The sequence below is a fragment of the Ornithodoros turicata genome, chromosome 8 (assembly GCF_037126465.1).
Source record: "Ornithodoros turicata isolate Travis chromosome 8, ASM3712646v1, whole genome shotgun sequence".
NCBI lineage: Eukaryota > Metazoa > Arthropoda > Arachnida > Ixodida > Argasidae > Ornithodoros > Ornithodoros turicata.
Genome location: NC_088208.1, coordinates 12139995 through 12155404, shown reverse-complemented (window position 1 = coordinate 12155404; position 15410 = coordinate 12139995). Strand labels below are relative to the sequence as shown.

The following is a 15410-nucleotide window of genomic DNA, read 5'->3' as shown; positions in this document are numbered from 1 at the left end:
TGGAAGAAGAATGCGGAAAGAGTGAAGGCGCATTGTATTCATTACCAGACCTTAAACGTCTGCGTAACCTTGAAACGGATTATCTCCCCACAATGAACATGGCAGTCGCCCGCAGGTGCATACGCGTTGTCAGAAATGGTCCATTCGCAAAGACACACTCCAACATGTACAGCATAGGAAAACAAGAGGGAGAACCAAGGAAAAAGAGGGAAAGTCTGGCTCAAGGGGTTGATGGCGGGAACAAGGTCAAAGGAGGCGTTTGAAGGCCCGGTGGCGCTGTGCAAAGGTGCCCAAAAACATTGTTCAACTAAGGGCCACCTGTGTCTCCTGTGTCGTGAGCTCCGTTTCAAGACTTCAGTTCCCTCACCGCCTCCAGGATTTTATCTCTTTGAGAATTGGAACAGGAAGAAAAAGGTGCTTTAAATTAATCGATAAGTCATCTATGATCAATTGAAGGAGCTTGAACCAGCGACTAACATGTTGTGTGCTCTGCTATTCGGACCGCTCTTTCGGCATGAACCTGAATTTTTGTTTTGCCAACGTCTTCAAGAAAGAGATATGGCCTCATTGTGGGCAATCCTCAGACGGACTGCTCCCAAACGTGCTCTATGGACCCGTCTACACCCTGCTCAGCCTTAAACTATTCGCGTCAATCCTACTGGACTTCCCAAGCTTTGCTTAGGAGTCCAGGCTGGCGGAGGCGTGGAGGCCGGTGTCATTCCTGATAAATGCCAAAACTTTCCTGGACATGCGTCAAGCAGCATGCGAGAAGTGCCCGTTGATGCCATTTAAGGTTCTGCGTTGTTGCATTGCGTATACTGGCCCGAACGTGAAGGTTACGCGCGTAAGGTGGAACCTGGTGAAGGGAGTCTGAGAATGTTACCTGAACATTTTGTGTTTATTCCAGCCTGTCTGGGTTGGTTGGGACATTGCCAGTGAGCTAGCGGTTCCTTCTGATTAAGTTCGTGACGAATAACTGGAAGCCACTTGAAGTATGACAGTTGTACGTCACTGTTCATGTGAGTGGAGTAGCATACGTCACGACGTCCTCTCGTTCTGCGATGCGCTCTTTTCACGAGAGGAAAAGGATTTGTCAAAGGTGTGTGGAACAGAGCAATCGCTCTCTGCGCTATAGATCACCTACGGTCATTGTTCTTCCGCAGGAACTCATTTTATTCGTTAGAGTACACGTTGAACCGAAAAACGAAAAAAAAAAAAGAATATTGGGGGTCGCTTTCCCTTTCGCAAGTAAACTGAATATGCGCAAGGGAAAGTGATCGCAAACTTTCCTTCTTGGATGTACTTGTCACAAAGAACGATTCGGGAAAATTGACAACGTCCGTGTTCAGAAAGAAATGTGGTGCCGGTATGGCGCTGCATTATAACTCAGCACATCCACAGGACAGCAAAAGGGCAACGACCCATTCTCTCATTTCCAGATCTAGAGCCATAATCTCAAGTCCTGAGGAGTTCGAGACCGAAATGGAGAGAGTGAAGGAAATTCTTAGGAACAGATCCTATCCGGAGGTCCTCCTAAGTGACGTGTGCAATCAGGGGGAAAGGTCTAGATGTGACAATATGGAACTACGACTAAGCACATTTTTGTTACCCTTCCCTATATAAAAGTAGTTTCGGAACCAATAAGACGGATTCTGGCGACCGTAAACATAAAAACTGCGTTCAAGCCTAAAACAACCCTGAGAGGCCTGTTGTCATCCTAAAGACGAGGTGAAACAGATGGAGAAGCGGGGGGTGGTTTACCGCGTCGCATGCCAAGATTGCCCTAAGATGTACATAGGAGAAACAGGACGTAAAATAAAAACACGGATGAAAGAGCACAAATATGACATCGAAAAAAAATCGTGGTAAATCAACCGAATTGTGCGAACACGTGGTGAAAACAGGCCACGCGGTTAGACTGAATTCACCTAGCAGTGAAAAGCGGACGTCGGGGAGCCTCATTCTGAGGATGAGGCCCGTATAGGCCTCTTTTTTAACCTGTTGTGCTGCCGGTGTGGGACTCTTCAAATAAAATGCTTGTTCCCGGCCCTTGAAGTGTTTTTAGTTATCGAATATTCCGGAAAGACAGAATATTCTTACTGTATGTGACGAAGGAAACGTCACGCGTTCGATAGCCATTCTGTGTATTGAAAAAAAAAAAAAACTTCAATACGTATACGCTCGCCACAAACTTAGTACTTCGAATGAATGGAACAATCACCAGGTACGTCATCAGATTACGACATAATGCAAAAAATCAGAGCAAGCTACTCACGTCCATGTAATCCAACCACCTGCACAATTAGCAACAACACTGAAGCTCTTCCCAACAACAACAACATTATGCGTGTACCCTAGCAGCAGTCAGCACCGCTTAAGAGGTCACGTTGTATGTGAACGGACGTAGTGAAACGAGACAATTACAGTGCAAGTACTTTGTTTTATATATTAGCGTAAACAGCCTCGTTTGAAAGGCTCCAACACCTGGTCAAACGGATGCTCATCGCGTCAGAGTACTTTCTGTAGGAATTTCGCGGAATACATGAACCACAATATGAAAACGTGCATCAGGTAATCAATGGGAGGAAGTGCAGAGTTAACGAGCGTTCTTTGACTGATTTTCATTCAAGAGGGGTAAGCTTGCAGCTCTACAATGAGGTAACTTGAGATGTGTTTAAGGGCAACTTCGAAGACTTAGCGAACAAAGAAAACCGTTCTCTTTTTCCGAGTGCCGAAGGCATGCTAGTATGAACTAGGCCTTCATTTTTGCGCTTTTTGAGAGTGAGTAGTGGTCGTTACATGAATATCAGGATTTCCTTCAATGTGAAGAAGAGCCGCAAATAAAAGGTAACTTTTAGGATACAACCACGTTTCTACTGCATGCGTTATTGCTCCGAAATACGCTGACGAAATCGGGGTCGCGACTCTCGAGGAACACAGTTTTGCCCCTGGACTTTCGCGAAGGCTCGGAGCGGAGGGCCCCTGTGAAACAAAGCAGAACTCTAAACGTTCTGCCACTAACAAAATGTCGTACACATCGCTAAAAGCAGCCACGCACAGAGAAGGTACAGAGGGTCACCAATATTCTACATCGCTGTGCTGTGCGCGTTCTCAGGGTCAAAGAAGTTGAATACGAAATGCTCATCGTATTGCCGCATGTTGCTCTATAGTAGAGCGTCCCACTTGAAAACCGTACTAATATCGGCCGAGGCTATGGTTATCCTCAGGGAAATGCATGAAGTGATTATTCACCATCCGTTCAAATATTTGTCGGGGACTGCTTGTACGTACAGTCGGCCTGCGTTGCTACTCTCGAATGTGGTTGGAGTGGTCTTGGGGTTGCTCCTCCAAGCAGGCCACGCTCCACCCAGAAACGACTTTGCACCTTGGATTATCACTTGCCGCCAGAGGCCAAGCGCAGCAGGGACCAACCTCAAAGAAACCATCGAACAATGTTGCGCCAGAAGCTTCTGTTTCGAACACATGTTTTAAACGCAGGACTGTTTTTTTTTCTTCTGCAATCCCAATATTTTGTTCAACATATTCGCGAATCTCAACTGCAAACTCTTCGCCACCTGCCTACTGTCGACAGATTGATCAGTTTTTCCTGTGGTCAAGTGGAGCAACTGCCATCATAAGCGATCACTCATCGAGTCATCAATATGTAGCTACCACGTGGTACAAAGATGAAACGAATGGCATCATGTTTGCTCATGCTTTCGTTAGGGCCAACGCCTCCAAGAAGGATATATGCCCTTCTGAGTGCTGTTGGCGTACTGCACGAAAGCTTAGCTCTCGCAGGAATTAGGAGCCTACTGTTGTTGCCAACACCCTGTGTCCATTCTTCCAACCACGGGAGGGCTTCTCTTACAAAGCGTTTGACTCCGTGAAACGAAACACTACGTTTAAGCCCATGGTCTCACTCCCCTCTTAAAAAGAGGCAACTTTGTACCAGACCTGTAGCTCTCATTTCCGTCTGTTGGTGGTGAAACTGGTGCCATTCGGAAGCTATGATTCTTGATTCGGGGGGACCGTCTTCCGATTTTTGGCCAGGCATGCGGTTGCGACGCCATAAGGGTTGAAACATGCCAATATCTCCGATTATGGGTGGTCTTTGTACGAAACTGGCGCAAAAGGGAGAGCAGATAGCGGCGCACAATTTGTTGCGTTGTGTTGTTCTGTGATACGTGGAGGGTGGACCGTCTCGCTCTTATTGATATATGACGCCGATAATCCGGAAGCGCCTTCAGAAAAACATGAAAAAATGCCTTTCTTTGGCTTCCTGTTTCGAGGTGTTCTAATGTCACCACACCAGCCTAGAAGTGGCAGTGGATGGGCAATTATGCGCAAAACAATTGCTGAAAATTTGAGCATGATTGGAAGAGCACAGCGCAGGTTATTACGTTCCCAAGCCATTCCAAAAGATTCTGACCAAACCGAAACTATACAGGATTTTCGGTAGCCACATCGTGGCGGAGCATGTAACTACCGTGTGATCAACTCCAGTATTCTGCGAAAGGTGGCGCTTGCGTCACTGTGTTCGTTACGTCAGGTTGGTTGCGTACTGCTCTGGCTGTGCCGCCAGTGCCGCTGTGCTGCGGGACGCATTCATCCACGCCGTGTTGACAGGTGCTGACTGTCGTGTTCTGATTTGAACTGTTGATACTGCGGTAGGCTGCACGTTCATAGTATCGTTGCTGCTGCCGCTTCGCACAAACTGGAAACGCGCGGCAATGACACGGCCGTGCAAGAATCCTCAGAAACCGCGGAGTTGCGGTCGGAAATCAGTCCGCAAGCTGCGTCGGCCGCTGGCGAGAGAGAAACGTGAAGTTGTAACCAAGTGATTGTAACTTTGTACTGGTGCAGTGCGCTTGCTCTTATTTATTTGTTATTCCCCGTAGGCAATCCAAGCTGTGGTCTTTGCCCCCTTGTATGGTGTTAGGCATCAGTGGTCTTAGTCTAGTGTCATTGCCTTGACTCTGGGGGCAAGACTGAGAAGCACCTGTATTATGACTCTCCCCCGATGATCTTTTTTTTTTTTTGATAGTCTGAGGTACAGCACAGGAGTAAAAGGGTGAGGATGGACAGCGTTCTCTAAGTTTGGAACTGCCTTCTGCTGTGTATCTCACTTCGATATTTCATTTCTGCCCGTGTGAGCATTGCAAATTTTTTGTGCATTTTGACTTTTTCAGATTACCACAGCGGTGCCAACTTTCACGTGCGGCTATCCAAGAGCGTACGATGTGATGCGGTTCAGGTCGACCCGGATGTTATTATAAACAATATGCATTTACCAATTTCTAATGTCTGTGTTCCATCTCCTCTTTTTCTATGTTTGCTACTGTTGCCTCACTGCCTCATCCCGTTGTTTTACCCTCGCCAAGCAAATGGCCGCTTCCGCAGTACGATGAACTCAGCATGGGCATGTTCATAGCAATATCACAATGCCCGTACTAACATACCTGAACTTTGACCCGTACATTCCTTTAGTCTCACCATGTGTTCTCGTCTTTTTTTTTTTTTTATGTTCTCCAACGTCCTGCGGTCTCGTGAAAAGTTATCGTATAGATTCTTCTCCCACAAAAGTCTTCTAACACCTTGAATACGTTGTGCAAGAGCAGGAAATAGACCGACTTGCACGAAATTTCCGACCACTGACCTGCTGCAATCGGGTTAGCATGGCACACGGCCAGAGGAGGACAGATGACCGAGACAAATAATGGGAAAGCGCGCCCGTTCACATTCCTTCGGTTGTTGTACCACCTGTCTAATTGTCAAAGAAAATCGTGGGGGAACGCATAAGGCTGTTATTCGAAACGTGTCTCTTGTGTGCTTCCTTGTTTGTCTTTCTCGCATTCTCGCAACGTGTCCTCGGCCTAACATATTGGCCTTGGCTCATAATCGTTGTTGTGTACGAACTAAAAATCGTAGAACCCTATGTTTGCGCCTAGAGAGCACTTGCGTGTAGTGTGCCTGTGGACCAAATGTCCAAATCTAGCGGTACAATGAACGACTGTAGCATTTCGTGCAGCACCATCTTCGGTGCGCAAGCAGCCATGGTCTCAAGGGAATATAAAACTGTAATCGGTATCATCATCATAATTATCGTAATGAACCTAATTATCGCAATACGTTTGAACAGTTGCACACCTCGCCGCGCATGCTGAATCATATTCGGTTACTGCAAGTGTCGCTGACATCCTGCGTGTTACATAATAAAGCTATTAGGGGCAACAAGCAGGCTTCTACAAAAGAATCGTCTCTGCTAGGCAATGAATGTGAACACAGAAAAGGCTACGGGCTAATTCTCTTCCGTCTCCCAAACACACGCTTCGTCGTGTTGTTCCTTTATTTCTTTCTTTTTTATTTTTTGCTTCATTGTTTCTAGTCGAACGGAAGGAACCGGGTTATGCACCAACTTGCCTACGTCCTGTCCCTTCGGTTGGCAGTTAGGTAGCGGAGTACCTGTGGTGTCGTCCCAATCATGCAGCCACCACCTTCATTCCACATTCCATCCTTTAATGACCATGACGATGGGTCTCCCCAAAACGTGCCACATCACACGACATCACACATCCCCCTCCGTAAAAAAAATTGAGGTCCGTCCTTGGTGCGAACAAAAATACAAACAAAGTTCAGAGACACGAAAGTTCACTCAACCCAACACAAATAGTTGCTACGGCTTTCTAGTGTCCGGGTAGCGCTCGGGTGCGGTACGTTGGCGTTTGCTCCGTCGAAGTTGTGGCCCTTGTTCTTGTTCCTGAACAGTGCCGGGGGCTGGCACTTCTGGCACAAGCGGAGGATGTGAACAAGCTTGCTCGGTGATTGCCCACCAAGAGCTAGTGATGAACGGCTGTTCCTTCTGCTCCTCCATACGCTGGGCAGGTAACCTCTCTGCACCGTGGTGTTTCGTAAATTTCGACGAGTGCCATACTTTGCCATCCTCCAACAGATAGGAAAGTGGTCCTCGTGGAGCAATTATCTTCAACGGCGGCGAAAAATTCGGATGCCCCTTCTTTCGTCGACCAGGTAGGCGCACTCGAACGTAGGTACCAGGAGTGAATATTCGACACTTAGCAGGTAGTTTAGAGTCAGTGTATAACTTCTGCTTTGACTGCTTACACTCCACTCGCTGCCGGACTTTCGGCATGTCCACGTCGACTGACTGTCCTTCAAGTCCCACCACATTTAGGCGAGTTCGTATGGCCCTCCCGTGAAGGAGGACTGACGGTGAAACACCCGTGGTAGCATGAGGGGTACTTCTATATACGGTGAGGTACTCAGGAACTGCTGATTTCACGTCCTTGTTACGAAGTTTTGCAACTTGAATGACGTCCTTGAAAACACGATTGAAACGCTCCACTTGGCCATTTGCTTGTGGGTAGTACACTGAAACTGTCGTTTGACGAATGCCACGATCTTGAAGAATTTTTTTTTAAATTCTGCTGAAACAAATTGCGGGCCATTGTCAGTGACTAGTTCTTCAGGAAAACCCTCGCGACTGAAAACATGCCGGAGAAACGTTTCTACTGTGGCGGTCGTTACAGTTGATGCAAACGAAACCTCCGGCCACTTGCTATAGTAGTCAATTAGGGTAATGGCGTAGCGACAGGAGTGAGGGCAGTCCTCCAACGGTCCGACGATGTCTACACCTAACTTTGCCCATGGCTTGGCCGGAAATGGGACCGGGTGTAAAGGTGAAGGCGCTGTCCTGGCAGACTTGTCAGCGGATTGACAGGTAGAGCAGTCACGCACCACCTTTTCAGCTTGTGCGTCCATTCCAGGCCACCAGTAGAGATCTCGGAGTCTCTGCTTTGTCCGCACAATTCCCGGATGGGTTTCGTGCGCGAGAGTGAGAATCTTAGATGTTAACGCCTGCGGAACAACGATGCGTTCTCCACGGTACAGCAGTCCATCTACAACAGAAAGCTCATCTCGAAAACGGTGATACGGGGTCATGCTTCGAGACATCTCAGCACGCGGTGGCCACGAGCCTCCTTCAAGTGCGTTGATAACTGCACTGGCTTCAGGATCGAGTCGAGTAGCATCTTGGAGCTCTCCCTTGGTGATCGGATTGGAGACGGTGCACACTATCTCCTCTTCAAATTCTTGCTGTGATGGTAACGGTAGCCGGGATAGAGCGTCCGCTACATAGTTTTCTGCTCCCTTCTTGTATTCAACTTTGAAGTTGTAGTAAAGTAGCCTCGCAGACCATCTGGAAATTCGAAGAGGTCTGTGGCCTGTACCATGAGCCCCAAGAAGGGTCACTAACGCTTGATGGTCTGTACGCAGAGTAAACGGGCGTCCCCAAAGGTAGACATGCCAGCGCTCGCATGCCCACAGGCAAGCAAGCGCTTCACGTTCTCCAACCGAATACTTCTGTTGTGTCCTCACGGGAGAAAGCTCACAACGGGTGGTAACATACGGAACGACTTTATTCAGTCTTTCTGGCAAGAACTTGTGACCGACGTGGTCACGTCAAAATACAGGCATGAACTAAGTCCCTCCACGCGGATCATGCACTCTTTAAATAACCCACAAGAAGTTGCTCTGCGCAGACTCAGCCAAGGCCAAAACAACCAGACTACATGCCATAAGATAAGACCGGTCGATGCCTCCCGCGCGTGTGGGTTACCAGATAACAGAGCGATAACAACACATACAACAGATACACTACATTCCTCCGCACATATAGAATTTACCTTGAGTGCCAGATAAGGGTTCATATAATTGCACAATAATAACACTTAAAAGTCTATGCCTTTCGACCCTTAGAATAAAAGTATTTTACAATAACATCGAAAACAAGAGTTTTTTTTAGGCTACCCTAAGTTGGTTCACACACTTATGGTTGATACCGATCTGGCGGTCTTCTTACTCGCTGGGGATATCGGACCTGAATTGGAGAAACACTCTGAACCGGTGTAGGTAGTCTGCCCTCTGGAAGACCGTCGTTAGGCGATGTTCGACGTGCTGGACTTGAAACCTGGGAAGACAGTTCCTCTACGGGTGGTGAGCAGCTGGCGGCATTGTTTCCCGAATTGCTGGCGACAAGCACAATTTCTTTGTCCTGTTCCTCTGGATGGTCGTCAGCTTCTGATGCCGTAGATCTGGCATGAATGTGGTCGATGTGTCTCTTCCACAGCTGTGGTCCTCGGGGCGAGTTAACCTGTAACAAATAGGACACAGGGCCCGAACGGGATAACACTCTGGCCATCAGCCACTTGGGTCCTTCCCTAAAGTTTTTCACCAAAACGTTGGCTCCAACTGCGAACTGTCTGTCCTTCATTCTTCTCCGTTGGCTTCCCTTGAACTGGTGGTACCGAACTGTTGCTTCGGAGTCTGGTCTTAATAGATCCAATCGGGTCCGTAAAGGTCTTCCCAAAAGGAGGGCTGCCGGAGATTGCTGTGTGCTGGCCTGTGGAGTGTTCCTGTAGGCAAGCAGAAAACTATTCAGTCTGGCTTCCAGGGGTCTGCATGCGTGGTCTTTACGGATTGCTTCCTTCATTGTGCGCACAAAACGCTCCGCCTGGCCGTTTGACGAAGGATGGTATGGCGCTGACCTGATATGTTTGATCCCATTCTGCTTGACAAAGTCTTGAAAGAGCTTACTGGCAAACTGAGGGCCGTTATCAGATACCAAAACTTCTGGTAATCCAAATCGACTGAATATGTCCCTTAATTTTGCAATAGTTAGTTCTGTAGAAGTAGATGTCATGATGAATACCTCGGGCCATTTGGAGTGCGCATCGACCACCACGAAGAAGTACCTCTGTTGAAAAGGACCCGCGAAGTCGATGTGCAGACGGGACCAAGGTCTCGTTGGCCAAGCCCAGGGGTGGAGAGGAGCCGGAGTAGGTAAAGCTCTTCCTTGTTGGCATGCTGGACAACCTTTCACTACAGCCTCGATGTCCACGTCGATGCGAGGCCACCAGACGTAGCTCCGTGAAATTTCTTTCATGCGTACGATCCCAGGATGACCTTCGTGTAGTTCCTGAAGAACAGTTGTGCGCAAAAAGGTCGGGATGACTATGCGCATACCCCACAGGATGCAGCCACGACTTTCCGAGAGTTCGTTCTTCCTGCTCCAGTAGGGCTTAATGTCTTCCCTTGACAGCGTCGGAGGCCAGCCAGAGAGCACATACTTCAGAACAACACTTAGGATGGAATCCTTAGCTGTAGCCCGTGCAATATCGGAGCTGTTAACGGGGAAACTTTCCCATCGAAGGGAATAGAAGGTGTCCACGTCGTCCCCTTCTGTAGTTGACGGCCGGTAGGGTAGTGGCAGGCGTGACAGGCAGTCAGCCTCGAAGTTAGTTTGCCCTTGACGATACACCAGGCTGTAATTGTAAGCCGATAAGGTGATGGCCCATCTCTGGAGGCGAGCAGCGGCGATCGTGGGGATCCCGTTTTTGGGACCAAAAATCACTTCAAGGGGTTTATGGTCTGTAACGAGATGAAACTTCCGTCCATAAATGTAATAATGGAACTTTTTCACTGCGAACACGAGTGCTAGTCCTTCACGCTCCAATTGACTATACCGAGTTTCACTATGCGTTAGTGATCGTGATGCGTACGCGACTGGCTTTCTTGTTCCGTCTTTCTGTATGACTGACAATACTGCACCCAACCCATATGACGAAGCGTCACATCCAACTTCGAGCGGCATAGTGGGATCCTAATGTGCCAAGATCGGCGCTGCAGCCAACATTTGCTTCACCTTTACGAAGGCACTCTCACACTGAGAAGACCATGCATAGGGAGCATTCTTGCACAATAAATTGTTTAGTGGGTGCATAACAGTAGATAGATCAGCGAGGAACTTCGTGTAATACGTCACTAAGCCAATGAATGACTTCAGTTGCTTCTTATCCTTTGGAGCGGGTGCATACAATATGGCATTCACTTTATCAGGTGCCGTCGAGATGCCTCTGTCGCTGATAACGTGGCCCAAGAAACGAAGCTCTTGTTTAAAAAAGTCACATTTTTTTCTTTTGATTCTGACACCTCGTTCATCTAGACGTTGCAGTACTCTTTCCAAATTTTGCAGATGGTCTTTCTCGTTGCTACCAGTTACCAAGATGTCATCGAGGTAGCAGATGACTCCCTCTAAGTCCTTTAGCATGTTGTCCATGACACGTTGGAAAATGGAGGGCGCAGACGAGATTCCAAACGCGAGACGCTTTACTCTGTACAGGCCTTTGTGTGTATTAAGTGTCAGATACTGGCTTGACTGTTCGTCAACGACAACCTGCTGGTACGCTTGACTTAAGTCAATTTTTGAAAATCGCTTCCCTCCTGCCAAGGCCGCAAGCATCTCGTCAATCTTCGGTAATGGGTATACTTCCGTTTCCAAGCACGGGTTTAAGGAAGCTTTGTAGTCGCCACACAGGCGTATTGATCCGTCTGTTTTCACGACGGGCACAATAGGAGACGCATAACGACTCGATGTCACTGATTCAATGACTCCTAACTTTTCGAGCTTCTCCAATTCCTTTTCGACGGCAGGTTTTAACGCGAAAGGAATACTCCTTGCTTTCATGAACTCCTTCTTTCAGGATTAGAGTGGCCTGCTCACCTTGTATTTCGCCGAGTTCATCTGTGAAGATTTGCGCGTATTTCTCTAGAAGATCTGCGAGGCCCTTTCCGTCCTGGCGCATGTAGTGGAGGGTACTCCAGTCCAAACGGAGGTCACGAAGCCAGTTCCTCCCAATGAGCGGTGGTCCCTGCTGTGTTAGGACGTACAAGGGCAGACAACACTTCTGGCCGTGGTGCTGCACTTCGACGTTTATAACGCCTTTCGGACGAACACACTGTCCTGTGTAAGTACGGAGTGTAACGGAGGTGGGGCACAACTGAAGTTCCGGAAAACATGATTGGTAGTCCTGCTGCGAGATCACCGACACGGCTGCTCCGGTGTCCAACTCCATGTTCAATGGAACGTTTTGCACATTCACCGTGAAGCTGATGGGCTCATCCTTGTGTGGCCTATCCAAACGCCACAACGGGGGCTCAATGTCGACGACCTCAGCCATCGCCTTGAAGGGTTGCGTTCTGCGGAAATGAAAACGTTTCTTCTCCGTCGGTCTTTGTGCCCCTTGTGCCGGCGGAGGCCCGTTGTTCCTGCTGCGACAAACATCCTTGATGTGACCAGTTTTGTTACAGGAAAAACAGACAGCACTTTTGAAGGTACACGCACTACTGATATGCTTATCTGATCCACAACGATAGCAATTCTGTTTCTTCGAGGGCTTCTTCCGTGCTGTGTGTGTTAGTGTCTGAATAACCGGCTGCGTGACGTTATTCGCATGACACTCTGTGGCGTTTTTAGTAGCCATTTCCAAAGAGAGAGCTTTTTCGGTCGCCTTCTTGAAGGTAAGAGACTCATCTTCCGTGAAGAGAGCTTTTTGGATATCCAGTCTTAGCAATCCACACACAAGCCTATCCCGTAAGGCTTCCTGTAAGTTGTTACCAAACTTGCAAGTCTCCGCCAAACGTTTTAACTCGGCTACAAAGTCGGATATACTCTCATTCTCTTGTTGCACCCTCTTATGAAACTTCGCCCTCTCAGCTATTACTGAGGGACGCGGCGACAGGTGCTCCCGAAGCACTTTCTGAAGGTCTTCTAAAGATTTAGTTGTAGGCGACTCGGGTGCTAGAAGGCTCTTTAACAACTTGGTTTTTGGACCAATAATGCTCAAAAATGCGTCCACCCTACTAGTTTCCGGAATTTGATTGGCGCGAATAAAGGCCGTTAACCTTTCTTCATAGGATTCCCAATCCGAACTCGACTCATCGAATGCCTCGACTTGTCCAATAATAGCCATCTTGACTTTTCTCACTTCCCCACTTTGCAAAACCGGGGGCTTACCCGTTAAATCGGGGTCTTCAGACTTCGTTCCGTTTCCCGTGGCCATTCTTGCAGGCTAGTCCACCCAGGCATCCCATTCTCGTCGCCAGAAACATGTTGTGTCCTCACGGGAGAAAGCTCACAACGGGTGGTAACATACGGAACGACTTTATTCAGTCTTTCTGGCAAGAACTTGTGACCGACGTGGTCACGTCAAAATACAGGCATGAACTAAGTCCCTCCACGCGGATCATGCACTCTTTAAATAACCCACAAGAAGTTGCTCTGCGCAGACTCAGCCAAGGCCAAAACAACCAGACTACATGCCATAAGATAAGACCGGTCGATGCCTCCCGCGCGTGTGGGTTACCAGATAACAGAGCGATAACAACACATACAACAGATACACTACAACTTCCTCTCCAGGGGAGACAACGTGCGAGAAGCAAACGCAACTGTGCGAACCTGGTCCCCTTTAAGTTGCTGCAAGACGGCGCCCAGTCCGTAAGACGAAGCATCCGTCGCCACGATCACAGGGAGTCGTGGGTCAAACATGTGGAGGACTGGACAGGAGCTGAGCACCGACTTCACTTTCTTGAAGCTTTCATCCGCACTTGACGTCCATACGAATGGCTTGGAGTCTCGAAGGAGTTCTCGCTGTACGCGGTAAAGGTTCTTCTGATGCTCCTCTTCAGTCCGTCCGTAGATGATGATGTCATCGATATAGAAGAGCACGCCCGTACAACTTTTCAGTACAAGTGACATCATATGTTGAAATGCCGATGGTGCAGAGGCAAGTCCAAAGCATACTCGCTTGAAACGGAAAAGACCATCATGAGTAATGAAGGCAGTTAGGTCTCTACTATCCGGGTGAAGAGGCACTTGGTGGTACGCCGATGATAAATCAAGCTTTGAAAACTTTGTAGCGCCGGCTAATGCGTTTAGCAGCTCATCAGTATGTGGCAACGGAAAACAGTCCGGCACGACTGCTTTGTTCGGTTCACGAAGATCCACGCATAACCGAATAGAACCATCCTTTTTCTTCGCCACAACTATTGGCGAGACCCATTCCGAGGCTGTCACCCTCTCAATCACATCCTGCTCCTCCAAACGTAATTCCTCGGAAACTTGTTGACGTACAGTGAGAGGTAGTCGGCGTAGCTTCCCAGCAACAGGCTTCACATCAGGGCGCGTCTTCACCTTGTGGATGTAATTCTTGCACAGCCCAAGAGTTCCGTCGAAAAGGTGCCCGAACTCAACTGAGATGCCTGGCGGTACAGAAGGAGCCGACGTCGTAGTACTGAAGCAGGTGTGACTCATGCCGTCGATGCATAGATCCAAAGATGTGACAGCATCCATCCCCAAAAGGGTAGTCCCGTGGGACACTACGTAGAAGGTCAGGTGTGCCGAACGATCGGCGAAGGACACCGTCACCGTGAAGCATCCTTGAACAGGAATGCAGTGCTTGGAGAAGTCATACAGATTTACGGACGGCGGTTTCAAGGGGTGCTTTGCTGAAAAATGCGTCTGGTAGGTGTCAGCGGACATTATCGATACGGATGATCCAGTATCAATGAGGAAACGTATGTATATATCCGATACTGTCAAGGTGATGAAAATCCCAGGTTTCTTCTTAGTAACGCCACGTTCCAGGTGCAGAACAGTCTGGGCATCAGCACAAGAAGGAGTATCCTGGGCAGGCTCCTCGCTAGTCAACTCTCGTAGGTGTCCTGCAGAACGGCAAACGGAACGGAAACGCCCCGTTTTATTGCATAAGAAACATCTTTGGTTCCGGGCCTTGCATGCCGAGGAATTTGCTAGGTGATTAGAAGAGCCGCAACGAAAGCATTGAGTTTTGCCTGTCGTGCGTTTGCTGTAGCGTTGAGCCCCTTGAAGTAACTTCCCATGCACCTGTCTCGTTATTCGTTGAACGTCATCTTGCTGCGTTTCAACTGTAAATTCTCGGGACTCCTTCTGCGCCTGTTGAAATTGTCGAGCCAGTGCGAGCGTCCGGCTCAGCGTAAGGGAATGCCCTTCTAGGAGAAGACGGTCGCGTAGCTGCGGAATATTGGTTGACTCTACAATCTGGTCGCGGAGCATAGAGTCCAGTGTCGTTCCAAAATCACAGGTACTGGCAAGTTCTCGAAGCGCAATGGCGTAGTCGTCGATGGCCTCACTGGGTAGCTGACGGCGATGGCGAAACCTGTGTCGCTCAGCAATGGGGTTGACCGCAGAAGCGTAATGGGCATCCAAAACTTGCAGGGCAAGTTCCATTTCATCTGGTACCGTGCTCGTGGAACCCACTGACGTGGGAGCAGGCGAATCAGGTAGAGGTAACAGGTCGAATATTCTCTGGCCTTCCGAACCAAGGCAATGGTAAAGGATAGCCTTCCGTCGACCGCTGGACTCGCTGTCCAAACCAGACGCAATTAAGTAGTTCCGGAAAGCTTTCTTCCATGACGGCCAGCACATCGCAGGTTTGCCGGGCCTCGGCAAGAACAATGAAGGTGGCGGTAATCCCAACATCATAAACAGCAAACAGGACGTACCCGAGGAAGCA

General features: G+C 48.6%; 1 protein-coding gene across 1 annotated transcript; it reads right to left on the bottom strand.

The window, feature by feature from the left end:
* Nucleotides 1–13258: 13258 nt before the first annotated feature.
* LOC135367507 (uncharacterized protein K02A2.6-like) lies at nt 13259–15410 on the bottom strand. The gene has a single exon (XM_064600806.1). It carries the CDS (start codon nt 15377–15379, stop codon nt 13259–13261), a length of 2121 nt encoding a protein of 706 aa, XP_064456876.1. The 5' UTR covers nt 15380–15410.

Excerpts from the sequence above, each read along its gene's own strand:
- LOC135367507 (XM_064600806.1), bottom strand. The coding sequence starts at position 15,379 with ATGATGTTGGGATTACCGCCACCTTCATTGTTCTTGCCGAGGCCCGGC.